The sequence below is a fragment of the Microtus oregoni genome, unplaced genomic scaffold (assembly GCF_018167655.1).
Source record: "Microtus oregoni isolate MIOR12 unplaced genomic scaffold, Mior012 000036F_ref0000092, whole genome shotgun sequence".
Lineage (NCBI taxonomy): Eukaryota > Metazoa > Chordata > Mammalia > Rodentia > Cricetidae > Microtus > Microtus oregoni.
Window position 1 is genome coordinate 419985 of NW_024543095.1, and position 23257 is coordinate 443241.

Sequence of the window (23257 nt, forward strand, 5' to 3'; positions counted from 1 at the left end):
AAAGGAAGGCCAGATGTGATGGTACAGGCTTCCAACCCCAGACTTGGGAGCGAGGGCAGCTGGGGCTATCAAGCAATTCCAACCATGCCTGACTTTGTTTCAAAACACAGAAAACAAATGAGTAAGTGGAGTGAGTTGATTATCTTCTGTGCTCCCAGGGAACATGGAGCTTTATGCCCAGGGCGTGCCAAGTCAAGTCTGTTGTTCAAGTTCATGGACCAGAACAGCCTTCTCACAGCCTTCACCTGCAGCCGCAAGAGCTACTCCCCCTTAGCACCTACCCAGGGCCCCATGCCAAAGGCTGCTCTGCTCTCCATGGCATTAGGCAGTGGTCCCCAGAGATAGTAAGTGGGGTTCCCCATACTGATGACAACTGGAGAACCCCAGGGTGAGGTTCTGGGGTATGATGGCAACCCAGGCCACTGAAGGCCAGGGCTAGTCAGGAAGGAGTCAGTGTCTGGAGAAAGTGAATCTCGGCAGCTACAACCCAGTGCACAGCCTCCCTTCTCTAGGACCTGGGTGTTCTCCTAGAAGGCCAAGCCCCACTGCTCAGAGGGCTTGGATTGCAACTTAACACCGAGTAGGCTGGACACAAGCCAGAGTCTCTAGGGGAGCTTCGATGTCCAGCAAACACATAACTTGAGCACCAAGTGTCAGCCCGAGCCCCACAGAGCCCAGTGGGGGTCTCTCATCCCACCACAGACTTCCTCTGCCGGCCCACGGCGCTCATGAGGAACCAGGGACTGTTTGGCTATTTATTATAGTCAGTAGAAAAGTAACTGTACAGATTTGAGTGTAAGAACGGAGATGAGGCAGAGGGGCTCCCAGTATTAAAGACTGCACCCCCAAGAAGCCAGAGAATACTCTAGTCTGGGGCTTAAAGTGTGGTCTCGGTCTGTACATTTATATGCCCGGGCTGTCTGGATGCCCCTGGACGTCTGCTAAGTGTGCTACCCCCGTAGGGGGCATTGGGATTTCTTGCCCAGCAGCGGGGCCTGAAGAGACAACGGAGGAGGCCGGGCCCTAGAAACGTCCGAGCACAGTGGCCAGCAGAGCCATGCGGATGTACATGCCGTTCTCAGCTTGGCGGAAATAGGCCGCACGGGGGTCCGAGTCCACCTCCACGCTGCAAGAGAAGGGGAGTGTTACCACCCAGCTCCCGGAGAGCCTGTTCCGGTGGGCACGCGAGGGCTTCTAAACAGCAGGGCCATATCACCTTATCTCATTGACACGCGGCATCGGGTGCATCACCACCATCTTTTTCTTGGCTCGGGTCATGATGTGGGGAGTGAGGATGAACTGACCAAAGCACTGCAAGGTAGGCAGGGTCCCCATTAGGTTCAGGACAGAGGCGGCCACAGCTGGGGCAACCGAGGGGTCTGGAACTTAGTGGTGCAGCTCCAGCGCATGCCCAGCCTTCCCACCCTCTTCTATGGATGCTCTACAGCCCAGCCCCGGGCCTCTGACGTAAGCCTTATGCTCACAGCTTCGTATTCTTGGGCAGAGCCAAATCGTTCTTTCTGGATGCGAGTCATGTACAGCACATCGGTGTCGGGCAGGGCCTCCTCGATGCTCTCAAACTCCTCCTGGAGAGGGAGCCCATGAGTCAGTACTGAGTTCTCACCACCCTCCCCTCAGCCCCCAGGGTGTGATAAGCCACCAGGAGCTCACCTGTTTGGTGCCCCGGGAAGCCACAAAGTCCCGGACACTGGCTGGCATGCGCAGGCTGGGAGGTGCCACGTAGCGTAGGCTCACACGGTACTGGGTGAGCAGGCAGGCCAGGGAGTGCACTGTGCGTCCATGCTTCAGGTCACCTACCATGGTGATCTAAAGGAGGCAGAAGTCACCAGATAGACTCACAGCAGGCACCCGTTCTGTCAGCTCAAAATCTTGGCCCTCAGGACTAGAGATACCACTCCTGGACTGCCTCCCCCGCCCCCCAGAACTCCTGGCGCCCTCACCGTCATGCCGTTGACAGTCCCCAGCTCTTCTCGGATGGTGAAGATGTCTAGCAGGGCCTGAGTAGGGTGCTCTCCAACCCCATCTCCAGCATTGATCACTGGTCTGCGGCAGTGCTTGGCCGCCAGCTGGGAAGACAGGAGCCATGTGGAGAATCCCGCCTTCTCCATTTCCTAGGTCTCGTCACCCGTCCAACCCAACCTTAGACTTGTGGGCACAGGACATGTGGGCAGGAAGGGACACGATGTTCCTCGGTCCAGCCTTAGCCACCCCACCTCACCTCCACAGCCCCAGGCTGAGGGTGCCGGAGCACAAGGACGTCGGCATAGCAACTCATGGTCTGCACCGAGTCTGCGAGGGACTCGCCCTTCTGGACGGAGGACGTGGCTTCTGAGAAACTGAGAACAGCACCCCCAAGCCGGGCCATGGCTGCTGCAAAGGAGCTGCTGGTGCGGGTGCTCACCTCGTAGAACATGGAGGCCATGACCTTCCCCTGGGGACAGGACAAAGTGGAAGGGTGTTTTGTGTATGTGCGCCTCGGGAATGTGCACAGGGCAGCACTCACCCTCCTCTTACACCAGAGGGCACTGAGACCCTCCCCTCGACCTGTCACAACTTGACATTTTCACAATAGCGTGACTGGAAACTAAAGCCACCCGTGTGTAGCTATCCCGAAGAGAAAACATCACAGCTGTCTCCTGTGACTACCCCCATGTGTAGGTCAACCATGGCTGGAAAGCAGCCAAGAGGACAGGGCCAGATTGCAGGGACCTTCCAAGCAGAGGCGACAGCACAGTCTGACGTATTCACGAAGGGACCGGGTAGACCCACTGCCCACTACACCGCCCTCCTGACCTTGAGGATGTCGAGGCTCCGCTCTTTCTGCACCATCATCCGCAGCGTGTGCGCCACATTGAACAGATGGGACATCTGTGAAAGAGTGAGTCAGCCCCATGGCTCCTGCCACCAAATCCTCGAACTCTGGGTGTCCCTGCCCTTTATCCCCCAGGCACCTGATCCTTAGTGAACTGCTTGACAGACAGGATGTGTTGGCCCACTAGGGAGTGTAGCAGAGGTGACGTCTGGGGGTGCAGCAGGCCAGAAGCCCCCAGGTTCTGAGGTGATGCTTGTCTGGGTACTGGTGGTGCAGGGTAGCAGGGGCCATCAGGGGTTCCCATCAGCTCTGCAGTGAGGGGGAGTACAGAGACAATGGTCAGAAGGCCACCATACTTGGACCGGACTACAGAGGCCCCTGGGTGAATATGCATTAGGCTGGGCTCACCTGGCTCCACTATCTTCCTGGATGGCTTCTCTTTGGGTTCCTCAGCTGCAAAGGGCAATTGGACAGAGGTCACCTGGTGGCTGTGCTGTGGTGGGCCCAAGTCACAAGGACCTCTGTTCCCGGTGTTTGTGTTAATGCCACCTCAAACCACAGGTGCTACAGCAGGTTAGGGGGGAGCAGGAAGGATGCAGCAGCTACGGGAGGGACCCAGGACTCCCTGAGGGATGTGCTGCATGGGCCAATGGTGCCCTCCCAGGGCCTTCCCAGCTGGCATCAGGGATCTGAGGCAGAGGAATGGCCAAGTTCACACCAACCAGCAAGCGGGATTTACCCCATGCTCGGCTGCCCCATGAGATCCCAGCTCCAGGGCGGAGGTACATAGCTGCCCACAACGAAAAAAGGCCTGTGAGAAAATGCTATGGGACGCTTGCTTCATGCTGTAGAAATTACTTTAGTCAGAGAAGGATGCAGTGGCACAGACTAGGAGCAAGGGAAGGAGAGTGAGGCCAGTAAGGGACAAAGGAGCCCCGAGAGGAAGAGCCTGAATCATTTCCTGGGCAGTTGAGCCCCAACCCTGGCCCATTATGGATGCTGGGAGGAACAGTACCCAATCCCCATACAGGTCAGTAGGAATGAGCCTGTATCCCGTGACACGGGACCCATCTTACCTGGCAAACCTGGGTCAGAGGCTCGGTGGATTCGGGGTGGCAAGTGGAAGCGGCCATCAGGAAGGCCTGGCATGACTCGGCGTGGTCTCTCAGGGGTCTGAAATGGAGATGGCCCAGCATGTTGAAGTGACTGACCAGCACTGGCCCACATACAGTCCCTTAGGAAAAGCCAGGGTCCTCAGTGCAGAGCCCACCCCACGGCACCTCTGTCCTGCTACAGTCTCCCAACATGCCGCCAACGGTTGGTAGACACAATTGGCCTGTTTGAGGTATGTGCCAATCTAACAACAAGGCCTGGGCAGACACAGTAACTTGTGATTCTCAGAGCTGGCCTTCCTAAACTCAAAGCCAGGTCCACTCTGCAGCAGCCAGGGATCAGGTAGTGTGATCTCGTCTGTCAAGTGTGGCACTCTCCGCCAGTGAAACTGCTGCTGGCCCAGCCCTAGGGCACGCCCTTCGGGCTGATGGCCAGATCCAGCCCGGGGCAGAGTGGTTACCGTGGTTATTTCTGCGGTGGCAGGAGCTGAAGGAGGAGGCTGGGGAACAGCTCCCTGAGGCCACTTCCGAACATCTTGTCCATAGCCCGGGGGTACCAACACCTGCACACAGAAGGCAAGGGGCGTGAGGGAGAAGAGCGCACAGGGGCTCTTAGAGAAGCAGACACCAGCAAGCAAATGTCACCTAGGACACGGCAGTGGGTCTGTACTGGGCAGGGTAAAGTGAGAATCCTGCCAAGACGTCACCACCGAGACCAACCGGGGCCACACGTACCTGTCCGTCGATGTAAGCAACCTCCCCTCGCAAGACCACACGGCGGATGGTACCCTTCACCTTCTGCCCTTCAAATGGGGTCCAGTGGGCCTTGGAGAAGGGCATGTGGCTGGGGATTGTCCACTCGTGCTCCAGATCCACCTGCCAAAGGGTCAAGGGTCACACAAGGGTAAGGTCACCAGAGCACAGCTCTGGGGACGGCACTCTCCCCACCTCTGGTCTCTGTCCCCACACCTCTACATAGGTGTCCTCCTGAAGGGGCAGGTGGAAGATCCGCCGCGGGTTGTGGTGCAGGCGCTGTAACAGGTCATCCAGACTGAGGCGGCCCTCGCTGACAGCCGTCAGCAGGAGCGGCAACATGGTCTCCAGTCCTGGGAAGCCAGGTGGAGGCTTGGGCCCACACTTCTCCTCCAAGGTATGGGGAGCTGGAAGACAGCAGCCATCACTCTGGGGGGGCAGGTCCGGACACCTCATTCCAGTCACCGTCTTCACTCCCAACCCCGGTGGTCATGCTTTTCTCTGTGGCCCCTCTGGGGCTTGGCCCCTGCACACATAGCCAGCCTCGCATCTTCACCCCTTCAACCGCACTTGTCAACTACCAATTACCGAGTCCCTGAACTCACCATGGTCTGAGGCAAAGCAGTCGATGACAGCCATGTTCTCCCACAGAGCTTCCATGTCCTCTCGGGAACCAAGCTCCGGCCGGACCTCTCCCTTCCCAGGTCCCAGGCGCTCCAAGTCTTCCCGGTTTAGGAAGAGATGGTGGGGTGCAACCTCACAGGTCACTGGCAGCCCCTGGGCCTTCGCAGTTTTAATCAGCAGGATCTAGAGAGAAAGCAGGGCGATCCACAGGGGCCCCCAACGTGCTCCGCCCCACAGAGTCTGAGAGCACTGAGGGCCAAATGGGACAAGGGTACCGGCTTGGGCTCCTCAACTCCCTTCTGGCGACCTTCGCCACACTCACCTCTTCCTTCCGAGCCACGTGACATATGTGCACTGGGCGCTGGGTCAGCTGAGCCACCATGAGGACCGCAGCAACGCTCTGCCGCTCGGCATGGGCCACAATGGGGAGGTGGGAAGGCCAGGTCTCAAAATGCTGGGCAGAAAGAATTGATGAAACTGATGAGCTTTTGATTCCCTGTGCCCCAGAAGAACCTGAACCCCCTTCTGCTGACAGCCCACACAGACAAGGCCTTAAGCCAGGAGACAACCTGTGGTGATATATTTCCTACCTCCATCCACTGGGCCACGCTGTCCAGCCGTAGCTCAGAGAAGGTCTCATTGAGGTAGAGCTTTAGCCCCGCTGCAGACCCAGCCACAGCACCCAGAGTTCCTGCGTTTTCAGATGAAGCCCCAAGGAATAGGGCAAAGTCACAGCGGGCACCAGCCTCTGCCAGCTAGAGAAGATACACACAAGGTAAGGGTTGCTGACATCCATGCCCACACACCAGCAAGGTACCAGTGGCTGGGGTCACAGGAATGACAGAGAGAAAGAGGTTCAGGTAGGCAGGGGTATAGTGGCTTACCTTCTGGGCCAGGGCCAGAGCAGGGGCATCAATGATGGGGGGCCGGGTGTTAGGCATGGCACAAACCATGGTGACACCCCCAGCCAAGGCAGCGGCTGTACCTGAGGCAAAGTCCTCTTTGTGTGTCCCACCTGGTTCCCGAAGGTGCACATGGACGTCTATCAATCCTGGGGAATGTGAGGGGCAAGGTCAGAGTCGGAATAGGAGAGAATTCACAGCTGCTGATGCAAGCCCCTCAGTCAGGAGCACCATGGACCGAGGGAGCTCAGAACAGAGCCTCTAGGAGCTGCCATCAGTATCCCGAGAGACATACTCACCAGGTAGTCGCACCAGCTTCTGGGAGGTCATGCAGTCTACATGGACTTTCAGAGGAGGGGCGGGGCCAATCTGACCTAGGGCCTGCAAGGGGAGGGCAGTCAGGACAGGCTTAAAGGAAGGGTGGCCTTGGGAGGTGAGGTAGAAGTGAGTTCTCTCCATCCCACCTCACTGCCTCTGGACCCACAAAGCTGCACCCACACAGCCTTTCCACACGCCCCCTCCCATCACAGCAGCGGCCAGCAAGTGGGACCATGTCACAGGCCACCTCCCAACCCCCAGACCACGTCCCCCCTCCCCCATCACAGCAGCGGCCAGCACGCGGGGATCATGTCACCTCCACAAAGAGTTTGGTGCACTTGATGTCGATGATGAGAGGGACAGAGAAGTCAGCAGCCAGGCGCCGGGTACGGTAGCCCTTGGTGACAAAGGAGGAAAGACGGCGACCCCCAGCCCCGCGCATCGACAGGTTGATCACTAGCTCAAAGTGATTCTCAGCCAGCTGATCCAAGATGCTCCGCTGGGGTGGGCACTCGCCATCCACCGCCTCTTCAAAGTGCCAGTCCACAGCAGTTACCTGCCAGCCCAAACGAGAGTCAAGGCCAGCCTCACTTCCGCAAGCGCCAGGGAGGCTTATCTGAAAGGCTCTGGTCCCTCACAGGCTGGGGGCGAGGCGTTGCCTCTATTTGCTATTGGCAAGGTATAGTTCTCAACAGAAAAAGAATTTCTCCTGTGTGCAGTAAGTATGAGCTCACACGCATGTACACACGCACAAGACTTGGGAAGTAAAAACACAAGACCATCAACACGTCAACAGTGCAGGAGAGCCTTTGAGAAACTGCTTTCTTACATACCCTACTTGGTCTACACTGGGGAAGGGGAAAAGGGGAGCCTCCTTTGGGGCCAGAGGGGTTGATGGGAGGCCACCACGTACCTTGACCCCGTGCTCGGTGTAGAAGTCAGCCGTACCCAGACTGGCATAGAGGCTGTATCCCAGGCTCTCCAGCAGCCGCACAGTTGGGAGCAACTCACTTTTGTTCTAGAACCGGGCAGGTGGAGGGAGACGAGTGAGTCCTGGTCTAGGAAGCTGAAACCGTGTGACTTCCTGCCTCCCCCGGCGGCCTTGGTACCTTGTAGCTGCCAATGGTCAGAAGGATGTTCTTCTTTGGGATCTTAAACCCAGTGCTGAGCATGGCTTTGAGGTAGGCCTCACAACGGCTCTCTCCAAAGCCAGCCACCTCTCCAGTGCTGGTCATCTCTACGCCCAGCACCACGTCAGCACCAGCTAAGCGTGAGAAGGAGAACTGAGGCACCTGGGGGAGCAGCAGGACCAAAGTGTCGGAAGAACAGGCAACAAAGAGGCCCTGTCCCCATCACCCCGGCACAGCTGTTCCCACACTGCCTCCACCCTGGCTGTTTCCTGGCCCCAACACAGCTAGCTCCAAGAAGCTCTGTGAATCCAACAGCCGTACCATTCTTGAGACTCAGTTCCAATACCACCCCTTCTCCCAAGCTTTCCCAGAGCACCCTTTTGGAAACAGCATCGCCCGTCTCTAAACTCCTTGTACATTTGGTTTATAACTTGGTTATGTAGGTGTATCACAGACTGTTCCAGAACAGGCTATTTCTGGACCAAACTTCTTTTGCCTCCTACAGGGTAAGCTCTTAAGGGATGATGACCATCTTATTATCCCAAGGTTGGGCATCGATGCCTTGCGTGGGTGAGGGTTTATCTGCTCATTGAGCACTCCCCCTGGGCTGAGCGGCAGAGCACTTGTCTCGCATGCCTGAGGCCCTGGGTTCAAGTCTCCAGTACCACCGAAAATAGAAATAAATTAATCAAACAAAGCAGCCAGGTGTTCCACAGTTTGCAGAACCATCTAGTTTTTAACCTAAGTTCTTTGTAACAATGACGGACTTTGTACACCAGTCTCAAGGGCCCGTGTTCTCCTTACCTTTACTCCCACGACTCCAGAGCCGGTCATGAGCCCCACAGGTTCTACCTTCTCTCCCATGATGATCCTCGTGGCCAGCGCCACTAGGTCAACACCTAGTGTTTTGGACACGAAGGGGAAGGAGCGAGAGACACGCACATTGCATTCAATGACTTTCAGCTGGTCATCCTTGGGGAAAGAACATTGGATCAGGCCCCGTACAGCCCAGGTGCATGGACACTGCTCTACGAACCTTAGTTCTCACCCTCATTCTCGAGTCTGAGTGATCAACTGGGTGACTGTCACCAGCCCTGACAGTGCTGTGGACTCTAGAAATGACCCCTTCCCTAGCTCTGCTGCCTATATGGATGCCTATATATGCCCCCCAGCAGTGAAACAGGCAGAGAACACGGAGGAGCTGTAGGCTCTGGTCCCTTCCTGTCGACTTATTACCTTGGCAATGAGCTGCAGATTGAAGGGCCCAGTGACCTGGAGCTCCTGGCCCACAGCATGCACAATGGCTTTGATCCGCTCCAGAGTTTTGGGGGTGATGTCCTGTGGGGGGGTCACTAACGTAGCATCCCCTGAATGCACGCCTGCATTCTCCACATGCTCAGAGATGGCAATGGCCGACACGATGCCATCACAGGCCACAGCGTCCACATCAATCTCCTGGGGGCAGACACAGGGAAAGGGATGTAGGCCAGGGCCATTTCCGATTCCTGCTGCCCTCCCCAAGAAGCTCCATTTGTGAGCCAGCACTAATACAATCCATCTCTCTGAGCCCGCTGTGCTTACGACTCAGCAAGAATGCAGCCTTCTCTGGGGCTGGCGGGGAGGAGACTCTCACCTTTGCTTCTTGAATGAATTTGGAGATGACCACGGGGTGCTCCTTGGAGACAGCTGCTGCACTGCTCAGGAAGCGCTCTAGGTCCCCATCAGTGTAGGCCACATTCATAGCAGCTCCGCTGAGCACATAGGAGGGGCGCACTACGCAGGGGTACCCCACAGTCTGGCAGAACTGGCGAGCAGACTAAGGGAACAGGTGGCTCAGCAGGGCTGGTCACACTCACAAACAACATCCAATCCCTAGGCCTCCTGCCAGGTCCCAGCCTACCTCAAGGTCACTGAGCTCACGCCACTGAGGCTGGCTGATACCAATGGTATCTAGGAGCCTGGAGAACTTGAATCGGTTCTCAGCTGAGTCAATGGCTTCGGGGGAGGTGCCCAGCACTCGGCATTGCTGCCGATGCAAAGCCATGGCCATGTTGTTGGGCAGCTGCCCACCCATGGACAGGATCACACCTTCAGGGTTCTCCAGCTCATAGATGTCCATCACCACCTGCAGTACAGGAGAGGGACCAAGGGCAACAGAAGGGCTCAGGGGGCTGAGCCTTCTCACTCGCTGCTTCCCTCAGCCTGATTAAGTGCCAAAGGACCTTGGGCTGCCCAGCCTGTCCATTCATTCCCTGGGTACCCCCTCACCTCAAAAGAGATCTCATCAAAGTAGAGTCGGTCACACATATCATAGTCGGTGCTGACTGTCTCCGGGTTGTAGTTCACCATGATGGTCTTATAACCCATCTGCCATAGGGAGTAGGTGCATTAACAATTACAAAGAGAAAGGGAGTCACAGCTCTCACTGCAGCCTGCCAGCCTCCTGTAGAACAGCTACACATGGGGAGGAGGAGACTCAGGCAGCAAGAGGGAGCAAGATAGCATAAGGAAGGACCCTAACCCAAAACCTACGACAGAAGGTGTAGCAGTTAACAGGAAGACCAGGATCTCATGTGGGAGGACAGACAACCGCCACAGAGAGCAGGAAAACGGGGAGCAAAGGACTCTGACCTTCCGGAGCTGCTGGATGCAGCCTACGGCACACCAGTCAAACTCAACACTGGAGCCGATCCGGTAAACGCCAGAGCCAAGGACCAGGACGTGAGGTGTTCGAAAGTCGAGGTCATGGGTATTGCCCCAGTATGTCAGGTACAGGTAATTGGTCTGTGCTGGCCACTCAGCCGCAACGGTATCAATTTGTTTCACTGCTGGGCAAATCCCCAGTTCCTGACGTAGCTTCCGAACAGCCAGCTCTGTGCTAAAGGGACAGAAACACAGTTGGGCCTTGGGTATTGAATAGACTAATGAAGTAATGATAGGGCAGGGATGGAACGGAAAACATCTTATGGACAAATGAAGGCAAGACCGCCAGGTTTCCCACCAATACCTCCCTACCCTTGCTGGCCCGAGGCCCTCACCACCATCTCTGACCTCAGGACTGCAAGGGCAATCTGTTTGTCTGAGAAGCCAAGGCACTTGGCCTGGTGCAGCAGGTCTTGGGGCAAAGGCTGTCCACGGTGTTGTTCCAACAGCTGGGCATGGGTCACAATGCGCTTCATCCGATGCAGGAACCAGCAGTCAATGCGCGTGAGCTCATACAGGCGCTCCACTGAGTAGCCAGCCCACAGAGCAGCGGCCACCACAAAGATTCGCTTATCTGTTGGTGTCTCCAACTCCTGTCGGGGAAGGGCACAGATGGATGGGTGCAGAACGGTGCAGCGGTAGGAAGGTGAGAAACGGCAAATCACCACGTGACCGCTGCAGTTACTGTCTAGAGGTTCCAGCTGAGGGGCAGAGTGGAGCAGGACCCACGTCAGGGTGCTTTCGGGAAGAAGAGCTGCTTACCACGTCACTGACTGGCTTCACTGTGTGGTCAAAGCCCACACAGTTCTCATCCACCATGCGCAGGGCCTTCTGGAAGGCCTCTTCAAACGAGCGGCCAATGCCCATGACTTCACCTGGAGGAACAGGATGAAGGACAGAGAGTGGTGTGGGTGGGTACGTGTGATGATTGATGCCCAAAACGCTCACGGGCTTTATTTAAATCTTGGCCATGGTGGTGGGCTTCATGGTGCTTCGCCGTGAAGAAGCCTGAAAACCATCTCTTATTCCTACCATTTTCACAGACAAGCACAAACTGTCCTGACTGGACATGGAATTGGCATGCCGAAAGGGGCCTGCTGTTACTGGGATTTATTAGCTAACAGCAGCAGACCACACTACTGATGGTTGCCCAGCTCGTTGGCTTGCTTCATCCACACCATGATGGCACCATCTGAAATGTTTCATCCTATAGAACATTAAAAGGTCTGGATAACAGGAAGATGACCCCAGTACTCCTTGAATCCATCCCTAACCAATTGCATTTTTTAAGATTTGAAGGTCTACATGATAGCACAGGCTAGCAGATCTTTGTGAGTGTAAGGCCAGCATGGTCTACATAATAAGTTTTAGTCCAGAAAGGACCACGTAAAAAGACCCTGCCTCAGAAACAAACAAAACAAACAAGGATTTGAGGTGCAAAGATAGTTCAGTCAGAATAGCATTTACCTAGCACCTGAGTTCATGTCCTAAAACCCAGACAAAAGATCGGTGTGGGGGCACAGCTTCCAGTCCTAGAACTGGGGATGGGGATCACTGGCCAGTCAAGAGAAAGGGGAGTGGGTGACAGCATGCGGGGTTGTCCTCTGGCCCCCTCACGTACCAGTCAGCACACCCACCCAAACCCACACCCAGACAAGCATGGGCTTTGCTCCAGGGCTTCCCCCTATGTTTCATAGACAACTACAGTATAAACCTAAGTTCCGCTTTCCCCCACTCACAAGTACTTCCCCACATGGCCCCATAAGCAACTCCAATTCCCACACGCTTTCCCATCTTTTAACTGATGAATTACTAAAGGACATTGAGCTTTTAAGTGTGGATGGTTATGAGGCTGGGATATTTATTTTATTTCAGGTTACTACTTACAAAAAGATTTCCAGAAGTGCAAGGGCCCTCGGCAAGAGTAACTGTGTAGCCCTTGTCAAGTGCCAATTGCATCATATAAGCTCCTGTCTACAATACAAAGTATAAAGTGTAACAACCCCCTAAGAAGTGAGAATGATCATTTGGGTGATTTTTGCTAAATAGTATCTTGAAGGTTGAATGTTGTGGCTCATGCCTATCATCTCAGCATTTGTGAGGCAGAGGCTGGAGGATCACTTTAAGTTGGAGGCCAGACTGATACATAGCAAGTTCCATGCTAGCTATGGCTATATAGTGAGACCTTTTCTAGGGGGAAAAAATTAAGAGACTCAAGCAGAAGGATTGCCAAAAGTTTGGAGACAGTATCTGGGCTACATAGTGAACACGGCCAACCTCATCTGCAGAGGGGACAGTGCAGGGCCAGAGCCTTTCTCAAAAAGACAAAAACACAAACTTATAAGGAGTAAGCAGGAAGATGGCATTTCAAGAAGACTGGAGGAGTGTAAGACATTTCAAAGTCTCAGCCGGGACTCAATCTTTGATTGTCCTATTTCCAATCCATTTATTTTAACCATAATTTAATTATGGCTCCAGTCCCATGTTTATTATAATTTTCATATAACAGAAATTCATCTCCAGAAGGAACATCTTGGCAGCCTTGTAGGATTTCTAAAAATTCTGAAATAATATCTGAGCTGACTTACTTGTTCAAAAGCCACTCCCACTCTAAATGGAGACTTGGAGCAGTGACATGCTTCTCCTAATCAGGCGGCCCGCGAGCTAGGGCATGTGCATGCTCACCTGCGATGGGACCACCGCAGGGACACCTCAGAGCACACCAGCACTTAGGTCCCAGCCCGCTTCACCACTGCGTAGTCCTGACTGTCACACAATGCTCTGAAACAATCCGAGGGCTTTTGGTTTTGTTTTTGAGACAGGGTGTCACTCTCACAGGTTAGGCTGGCCCAGAACTTACTATGTAGCCCAAGCTGGCCTTGAACTTACAGTCCTCCCCTCTAACCCTCCCAAGTGCTAAAGTTCTTTGTCAGGTAACTAGTGTTGTCTTGCTCTGATCTCAACACTCTGTTAAGACAAAACTTCATTGTACATGCTGGAACTTGTTGCAGTTTAAAGCAACAGCCAGAACCTCTGATGGCTGCCCAGCTCTCTGGCTTGCTTTATTCATCCCATGATGGCACCATCTGGAATGTCTCATCCTTTAGAATATTAAAGAGTTTGGATAACAGCGGGACGATCCTACTATTCTTTGAATCCACCCATAGCCAATTACATTTTTAAAAAGTCCACTTTATCAAGCGGCAGAGGAGGAGCTAGGCTGAGAATGGCTAGCACCATGCTGACTACCGTTTAGAAGGGATCACTGAGAGCAACTTCCCACCTGGGCCTGGCGACCAGAGTTCAATTCCCGGAACTCACGAGAAGGTGGAAGGAAAGAACCGACTTACACATCCATACTGTGGCACGCACACGCCACCCTCACAGATATCACACACACAAACACAATAATGTCAAATTTTAAAAATTAAGTAGGATTGGGGCTGGAGAGATGGCTTGGCAGTTAAGAGCACTTGTTGCTTTTCCAGAGGTTCCGAGTTCAGTTCCCAGCACACACATGGTGGCTCACAACCATCTGTTCCAGGGGACCTGATATGTTCTGAGGCACATACAAATATGCAGGAAAAACAGTCACATGCAGATAAAATAAATGCCTAAAAAATAAACAAGGACTCACAGGAAAGCAAGAGTAATTCTCCCCTGCATTTATCAACCTAACGATGGGGCTGTGGAGAAGATGCCATGCAGATGAAGGTGCATCTAGGGGACCGGTCACAAGGATAAGGGGAGTAGTGAACAATGGCCTCACAGGACCTGGTAGTTCACACTGCTCCTTTGTGAGCCTTCAAACAGGTCACTTTCTTCCTGTGGCCTCTCCATTTACTCGGTAAAGAAGAGAGAAGAAGACCCCAGGGACTATCCCAACACAGGTTTCCAGAAGAGTCTGACCCTGCTCCTGATGATGACCATCCAACCTGAAACGCGCCCATTAACTCTGAAACCATTACTTCTAAGCTATTATCAATAAAGGAGCAGGGGAAACTCAGACCACACTAGACATCACTGACATTCTAGACCAGTGGTTCTCAACCTCTGGGTTGTGATCCTTTTGGGGATCACTTTTCCGATACTCATTCTGCATATCAGATATTTACATTATGATTCACAACAGTAGCAAAATTACAGTTCTGAAGAAGCACTGGGGCCATTTTAAGGTTGGGGATCACCACAGCATGAGGAATTGTACGGAAGGGTTGCTGCATTAGGAAGGTTGCGAACCACTGGTCAAGCATGTACAAAGATGTAATGCCAGCATCTTGGCTCCACGGGACCCCAGGAGTGCGACACTCACCAACACTCTTCATACAGCTCCCAATCTTTGTACTGACGCGCAGGAACTTGCTGAGGTCCCATCGGGGAATCTTCACCACACAGTAGTCCAGGCTGGGCTCAAATGCTGCTGTTCCCCCGGTAACAGAGTTCCTGAGCATCAGGAAGTTGGGGTGCCAGACGGGCAGAGGAGGAAATGCAGGGGGAGCATCTCGTCACTCTCGCAATCCCTGTCTTCTGAATGCTTTCAAGTCCCCCCTCCCTGACACCCCCTTATACCTGAGCTCTGGCAGGGGAATGCCCAAGGCTAGCTTGGCTGCCACGTAGGCTAGAGGGTAGCCTGTGGCCTTACTGGCCAGGGCAGAGCTGCGGGAGAGCCTGGCATTTACTTCAATGATGTAATACTGCCAACGGGGAGAACAGAGAGAATAAGTCATTGGTACCTGACCTAGAAAAGTGTTCAAAAATGAAAGATGACTGCATCCCCAATAGGGTTGGAGTGAAAGGGCCCTCCCCAAGCTCCAACCCGAACCAAGATCCAGGCTTCGGTGTAGGGTGGGCAGGACCAACAAACCTCTTAACCTCAAGGCCCAAAGACCAAGATGCAATGGTGCAATATTAACTTCATGGGCTCACCTGCTCGGACTCCGGGTTCAAGGCGTACTGCACGTTGCACTCCCCAACAATCCCCAGGTGCTGGGTGACCTTGATAGCTGTCCGTCGCAGAAGTTGGTACTCTCTGTCATTCAGGGTCTGGCTGGGAGCCACCACGATAGACTCACCAGTATGGATGCCCAGGGGGTCTAAGTTCTCCATGTTACATACCTACGAAGGGGGGTGGTGGTCACCAACGAAGGAAGTCAGAAGAACCAGGAGGCTGCGTCCCCAGGTCCTGCTATGCCTGGAGCTAGACGACTCTAGATTCCGCTCTTCCCTGAGTTCAGAATGCCTGGGCCACCCTGCGCCCCATCACTCACCGTCACACAGTTGCCATAGGCGTCCCTCACCACCTCATATTCAATCTCCTTCCAGCCCTTCAGAGACTTGTCTATCAGCACCTGGCTGGTGTGGGCGAAAGCTGGGGCCACAAGAGCTGACAGCTCCTCTTTGGTGGAAGCGAAGCCGGAGCCGAGACCGCCCAGGGCAAAGGCTGCACGCACCAGCACAGGGTAGCCCAGTCTCTCGGCAGCTGCCTGAGCCTGCAGTGAGCAGAAGACGTGAACCAACAAGTCATTTGCTACTGCCCAGAGGGCTCCTGGACCCAAAGGAAATAAGATACAGAGGAAATGACGTCACTCTTTACCCAAGCACCTCACAAACCTGCTCAAGAGAATTTGCCGCTTCGCTGGGGGCTATGTGCTCTCCGATCTCAGCCATCCTGGCAGCAAAGGCTCGTCGGTCCTCCGTCAGTTCAATGGTCTCCACGGGTGTACCCAACACCCGGACCCCATACCGAGCTAGTACCCCAGCTTTGGTCAGCTCCACACCACAGTTCAGGGCTGTTTGGCCCCCAAAAGTCAGTAAGACACCATCTGGGCGTTCGTTACGGATCACCTGAGACAGGAGGTAGGAATCCAAACCATTAGGGGAGAGTAGATCAAAGCAGTTTAGGACCCTGTAGGTACCAGTGAAACCTCTTGCCCATCAAGAGTCCCCTCTTCCAGCCACCCTTATCTGAGCCATACCTGGGTTACGTAGTGAGGTGTTATGGGAAGGAAATAGACCTTGTCTGCCAGCCCCTGAGAGGTCTGCACTGTGGCAATGTTGGGGTTGATCAGCAATGTCTGGATGTTCTCCTCCTTCAGGGCTTTAATTGCCTGACAGGACAAAAATGGCCTATCAGCCTCCTCAACAGACAACTGAAGCCTTAGGCCAGCATTTCCCCTCCCTCCCTCCCTCCCTCCCTCCCTCCCTCCCTCCCTCATACTCCAGTCCTTAGTAAGGGATTTCTGTCCTTCACAACCTCATCCATCTGGATGCACGCAGACCTCCCTGGGCCATTTCATCCCTGCTAACAGTGCCCAGGCCTTAGTTCTTTTCCTTATGACTCCATGGGTCGCACATCCAGACGGGAGGTGACAGCCACACCTTACCTGAGAGCCTGAGTAGTCAAATTCTCCAGCTTGGCCAATGGAGAGGCCCCCGGAGCCTAGGATCAGAACCTTCCGTGGTGGTGGAAGCCCAGAACCAGAAATGGGAAGCCCAGGGGGACAGAGGCGTTGCGCCAACCGCTCTCTAACTGTGAACGCAAACAAAGTCATTGAATGCCAAGAGAGTGGGCCTCCAGGAGCCATGCAGATGGAACCCCTGTTCCAGAAAAAAAGCAGAGAGGCCTGAGAGGAGCCCAGGACCTCTACCTCTGGAGATCCTTTTGACAGAGGCAGCACAAACTGCCCAGGGTTGTTTCTCTTCCTCCTTCCCAAACATAGCCTTTAGAATAAGTCCATCTCGGGCTTGTCTGGAACTAGCCCCATTCTTTTTTTTTTTTTTTTTTTTTGGTTTTTCGAGACAGGGTTTCTCTATAGCTTTGGTACCTGTCCTGGAACTAGCTCTTGTAGACCAGGCTGGCCTCGAACTCCCAGAGATCTGCCTGCCTCTGCCTCCCGAGTGCTGGGATTAAAGGCATGCGCCACCACCGCCTGGCTAACTAGCCCCATTCTTAAGTCCACATCTTGATTCTACAAAGCGCCTTACCTGTCTGGCCCCCGGGGTTCCCAGCTACAGCCTCTCTCACAGTTTCCAGAAATATATCAAAAAGCAGTTCCATATCTGAAGGGCCAGCGCAGTGCTCTGGGTGAAACTGGACACTGTCGAAGAGATTGAATGACAGAAACCTCTGACGTCACGGCTATGGTTGCGGCAGCCTCCAGGTCCATGGCTGGGCTTTCTTTGCCCATCTTCATGGCCCCTTGTTGCCCCACGCACCCCCACACTCACCTGAAAAAGGGCAGGCTGTCATGTACAATGCCTTCATTGGAACAGTCATTGGCGTTGGTGAAGAGAGGAGCCCAGCCTGCTGGCAGCGAGTCTGCATCCACAGCAAACCCGTGATTCTGGGACGTCAGAAAGCAGCGCCCGGTGCCCACCAGTAAACAGGGCTGGTTGTGGCCTCGGTTTCCGTACCTAGAGAATGGGACAGAGTCAACCGCTCTCACCACCCTCTTCTGACTAAAGCAAACTCGGCCCTTTCAGATCTCATTGCTCCCAACAGCTCGACGCCAGTTTACACACCAGTAACCCCCAGCTCTCAAGACAGTGCGCTCCTCGATTATGTCCCAAGTTTTGGCTCCTATTCTCCCAAGCCCCACCTCATTTTGTAAGTTTTGGCCCCAATGGCTAAAGCCAACAGCTGGTGTCCAAGGCAGATTCCAAACACAGGTCGGGGATTGGGCTCAGACAAGACGCGGTTCAGTGTGGATACCACACCAGGATAAGAGGCAGGATCACCAGGTCCATTACTTAGGAAGAGACCATCGTATTCTGGAACGGGCAGAAAAGGTGGTCATAAATGGGATTTCAGAGACACCCGAGGGCTGACGAGATGACTCAGCAGATAAAAGCACCAACTGTGCAAGCGTGAGGACCTGAGTTCGATTCCCAGAACCCATGAGAGACCTGACTTCTTAAGGCTGTATGGCACACACTTGTGCCCCTCCAATAATTAAAATAATAGATCTCACAACACACACACACTCGACCATGAAAATGGAGCCCCTGGTTTCTGCCTTCCTTCCTACAACTCACGCTGACTTTCACCACCTGTTCTGAGGGACAGCTCTCCCGCCCTAACAAAAGCTGCTGGTCTGCAAGGCCCCAGATACTCACTCTGGCTGTCTAATTCGTGGTTCCACGGTACCACAGTAACCTCAGCCCCAAGCTGGCAGAGACATCGGATCTGATTGTACTTGAGGCCACAGTCCAGAGCAAAGATCCGAGGGGCACCCCCTGCATTAAATACCCGTGGAGTCTGAGGAACAGAGAACAACAGTTGGCGGCCACAGATCGGCAAGTGAAGACATGCCCACACCAAACCCCGAGTTTACCCCACTTGTGGGCACCTCCTTTGTACCTTAATAGAGACTTCTGGTGCCAGGGGCCTGGCATTGGGGTCCACGAATGGCAGGGCTGAAGGCTCTGTCCCACTCTGGACCAGCTTCCCCAGTAGAGACCCTTGTTCCCGTAACTTTTTAGTCAGCTCCCGAGTGTCCACTCCTATTAAAACAGCACAGCCTCAGATGACAGTCACCAGCAAGGGCAGGCGTCCAGGAACACTCCCGCCGCTCCACAGCCCTAAGTCAAACCCATGAGCTAATGGAGGGACAGTGCCACGAGTGACCCTGCCCAAAATAGCACGCCCAAGTTGACCCACGATCTAGAACGATCTAATTATTGAAAATAACTTCTAGAGAAAAACGAAAAGGCTCAGTGACACTATAGGAGCAAGAACATAAGCTGTAGTGGTGCAGCCAGTAACACTGGCCCTTGGGAAGTGGCAGGAGGGTCAAGCGTTCAAGGTCATCTTGGTCACACATTGCCTCTGAGTCAAGCCTGGGCTACGTATACCCTTGTCTCAAAAGCTCAAAACCAACACTCTCCCCCACCAAAAGGGGGAAAAGGGGAGACTACATGATTAATTCTCTTAAGGAAGAATAGTTTGTTTTCATGAAATAGTTACAGGATCTACAGATTGCATTTTACATATCAGCAGCTATCCACTGAGGATACCGCAGGGAGCAGAGCTGCCTTTCAGACATGCATTAGCCAAATGCAATGTAACCATGTAAAAATCTGCTGAGAGTCGGACTTAAACAGGCAAATCAGGAGCTACGTTTGCTTTCTTTAGAGTTTTTCCTTCTGAGCAATAGTTTGGATTCTTCTTTAATCTAAACTTTGCACATTTTGTCTTGCAACCTTAGACTAGGGAACTAACAGATTTCAGAAACCTGTTTCTTTCCAGCTAGGCCCACTGCCCTGCACCCAGACATCCCAGTGCATACGATCATACCTTGCAGGCCGGGGATGCCATGCTGTTGCAGCCACTCATGCAGGGTGCAGGTGGCACTCCAGTGGCTGGGCGTGGGACAGCATTCACCCACCACCAGCCCTGCCACGTGGATCTCCGAGGATTCAAACCACTACAGATGGGAAGAGGAGACAGTGAGGAGTCCAGGACAACGCCCAACATTGTCCGCTCAGCCCCACACTGTCATCCCTTCCTGCTTTCACAGGTAGTCCTGAACAAGGGCCCAGAGTGCCCAAGGAACAGAGAATGGTACTTTCCCTCGTCCAAAAGCGAGTTTACAAGTCTTCCCTGTGAGCATCCGACTCTTGCATATCCACTGTACGTTAGCTTCCTTCAAAGATGGAACCCCTTCCACTTCTTCCTTCTGTTTCCAATGTGTCAGGAATGTGTACTTGCACCTGACACAGACTGGTGTGGGATTAAAAGCGTGAGCCACCACCACATGGATTTGTTTCAGCATTGATCTTGAACTCACAGAGATCCATCTGCCTGTTTCCCAAATCTTTGGATTAAAGGTGTGCGCCACCACTCCCTGACCTCCGGAAGTTTAGCTTTGCCCTTCTGATCTTTCCGCAAGCTTTATTTATTAAAACAAATAAAATACAACTATAAAAAGATATTCGCACAGAACATTACAATAGAACAAAGCTTCCCAGGTGTGGTGCTGCATGCCTTTAATTGGATCACTGAGTTGGAGACTAGCCTAGTCTACAGAGTGAGTTCCAGGGCAGCCTGGACAGTCAGGGCTACACTGAGAAACCCTGTCTCAAACAAACAAACAAACAAATAAATTTAAAAAAAGTTACAGGGTATAATACCAGACAGATATGATGTATTTTATCATTTCATTTCAGATTATAATTTTAAAAAGATAACCAAATTATTACTCAAAAGAAGTACATTATAGTAAATTAAAAAGGACACTTTGTTTGGAGACAAGGTCTCACTACATAGTCCAGGCTGGCCCGAGATGAGCTATGTAGAGCTAGCCTGCCTCTACCTTCCCAGCACTGGGACTAAGTGAGTAGATGCCATACCTGACCTGGTAAGTTTTTGTGGAAGGGATTAAACGACATTCAAGACAGGCTGGTGGCATGTGTCTATAATCCCATTCCTGGGGGTTGTGGGGAACAAGGCAGAAAATTGCCGATCGTTGGAGGTCAGTATGGCTTAACAATAGTGAGTACCAGGCTAGCCTGGGAAACACAGTCTCAAAAAGAAAGACTCCAGGGAGGGAGGGGTATGAATTAGCAAGATCTTGTCTTGAAAACAAGCTAAGTGAAAAGTTGTATTTAAAGGCAAAATACTGATAGTTGCAATCCCAGCACTGCTGAGACAACCATCAGCAAGCTTGAAGGCAGTGTGGGCTTCACAGAGACCCTGGTCTTTAGTGATGATGATGATGATGATGATGTACTTGCCCCCGCACCTGCAATCTCAGCACCAGGGGAAGGGAAGGTGGGAGGGTTCTGAGTTCGAAGGTCAACCTGAGCTGCAGCCCTCCCCAGGGTAGGCGGACTGACCCCTGTACACAGCTTCAGACACAGCAAATGCATTGGGCTGTAGGAGACCTCAGGGTCTAAATTTTTGACAATTCACATGTTAACCAAATTCATAAGATACTAAGATGAAAATTAAAAAGCAGGTACGCAGCGGCTTATGATGAAAAACTTGCAGGAATAACAATTAGTGCGCCCTTATTCAGGGCAGGCTTCAAAAATAAGAATTAGCCAGGTGGTGGCAGCACGTGTCTTTAGTACCAGCACTCAGGAGGCAAAGGCAGGAGAGATCCCTGAGTTTGAAGTCAGCCTAGTATAGAGTATCATATATCCAAAACCAAAAAAATATAAAAATAATTTTAAAAGGAGGAAAAGATTGAAGGGTTGGTATAGTATCAAATGCCAAGACTTGGGAGACAGAGGCAGGTATTTCTCCGGGAATTCCAGGTCAGCCAGGCTTCGATAGGAAGACGCCATAAGACTAGGATCAGGGATTAAGCAAATTTTGTGAGAAATACTGTATCTAGTCAATGGTGATTTCTATTATTATCATAATGATTGTGTTAACATTTGTACCTCACTCGCAGAGACAACTTAGTTTCCAGATTTTACAGAATGAATGGGGAGGACCTCACTACATGAGGAAATTTGCAGCTTTGGAGCCTGTCCTGGAACTAGCTCTTGTAGACCAAGCTGGCCGAAATTTGAGTTTTCTATCTAGAAATAAATACTATTGAGAAGCAGAAAACGAAGCAATGCCCGGAGTCCAGATGGTGATTAGTGTCACGGATGTAGATGAACTGGCAATGACTGGTACTGGAAGGGGTACAACCCTGGGTTCCAGTTTCTTACCAACTTATAGGACCCTAAAGCAGTGGCTCTCAACCTGTGGGTCACGACCCCCAGGCCAAACAGCCTTTTTACAGCGGTCGCCTATGACCATTGGAAATATCAGATGTTTACATTACAATTCACACCAGTAGCAAAGTTACCGTTATGAAGTAGCAATGAAAATAATTTTATGGTCGGGGGTCACCAAGACGTAAGGAACTGTATTAAAGGGCCATCGCATTAGGAAGGCTGACTACCTAAAGGGTTTTGTTTGCCCCTATGACTGCTACTAAAAAATTTTTTAAAAGCTTTATTGGTTCTTATGAAATAACTAGAAAAACTGCACTCCTTGCATTTCATTTGGATAACTACTCCCATAAGCCCTTTGCCATTTCCTGTGGCCCGTGCCTTTACCTCACACAAGACTCTGAAAGGGGGTACCACCTGGAGGCTCTGTGGTCTCCAGCTCCGCCTTTCAAGGTCCCCTAAAAGCCCTGTAACGACGGCCGCCTTAGCGCTTTCCGCTCTTTCCTCTAGGATGTCTAGCAGTGTGTCACTTCACCGTTAACTTCTGATCTGAGAAGGGATGTAGGGAAAGCACTGGGTGTGACTACCTTGCTCAGGCCGAACTCGTCCTCTTCATCTGAGGGAATGCCGTAGTTGCCGATGAGAGGGTACGTTAGCACTAAGATCTGAGCTTTGTACGAAGGGTCAGTGAGGGCCTCTGGGTAGCCGACCATGCCGGTCTGAAACACTGAAGAAAGAGGCAGGACTGAGTTCTGGCAAGGGCAGCCTTCAGAACACTGCCCCGAGCACAGCAAATCCCGGAGGAGATGACTGCTTCGGTCGTCTTCGTGGTGAAAGGGAGCTGGGGCTGAGGCCACCGCATCGGGGAGAGGAGTGTGCAGGAGGGGTGGACAGGTTAAGCAGAGTGGGATGAGGTCGGCAGCCCGCCCGGGCTTGCTTACCCACTTCCCCAGCAGTCGACACAGCGGCCCCAAAGGGCCGGCCCTGCAGCACCGACCCGTCCTCCAACACCAGGGCCGCCATGGGGTCGGAGCTGAGACCGGGCGAGCACAGAGACGCGGGAGGCGCGGCGAGCCTCACTGGAACCAAGCGAACACCGCGCGCCGGAGTTGGTCCACGTGGCTCGCTGCGCGGAGCGCTGGAGAGCAGGCGGGCACGGCAGGCGGGAGCCCTAATCGTACTGAGCAGAAGCACGACTGCGACGGCGCAGGC

The 23257-nt window shown here is 53.0% G+C and overlaps 1 protein-coding gene across 1 annotated transcript; it reads right to left on the reverse strand.

Annotated features, from left to right (window-relative positions):
• Positions 1-742: 742 nt before the first annotated feature.
• LOC121433026 (CAD protein-like) lies at positions 743-23247 on the reverse strand. The gene is made up of 44 exons (XM_041631257.1): positions 22987-23247; positions 22633-22772; positions 19671-19800; positions 18735-18877; positions 18491-18632; positions 17974-18145; positions 17603-17788; positions 17360-17472; positions 16759-16904; positions 16351-16482; positions 15986-16219; positions 15643-15864; positions 15302-15490; positions 14945-15069; positions 14688-14818; positions 11138-11250; positions 10724-10968; positions 10304-10550; positions 9941-10039; positions 9573-9797; positions 9306-9488; positions 8909-9127; positions 8477-8644; positions 7652-7834; positions 7456-7560; positions 6859-7098; positions 6524-6605; positions 6207-6373; positions 5913-6077; positions 5645-5776; positions 5304-5505; positions 4915-5105; positions 4681-4821; positions 4407-4508; positions 3910-4006; positions 3242-3286; positions 2973-3142; positions 2815-2889; positions 2240-2452; positions 1962-2087; positions 1672-1827; positions 1485-1586; positions 1217-1311; positions 743-1126 (listed from the first exon to the last, which is right to left on the reverse strand). The coding sequence occupies exons 1-44, from the start codon at positions 23066-23068 to the stop codon at positions 1024-1026; spliced, it is 6678 nt and encodes a 2225-aa protein (XP_041487191.1). The 5' UTR covers positions 23069-23247; the 3' UTR covers positions 743-1023.
• Positions 23248-23257: the final 10 nt, after the last annotated feature.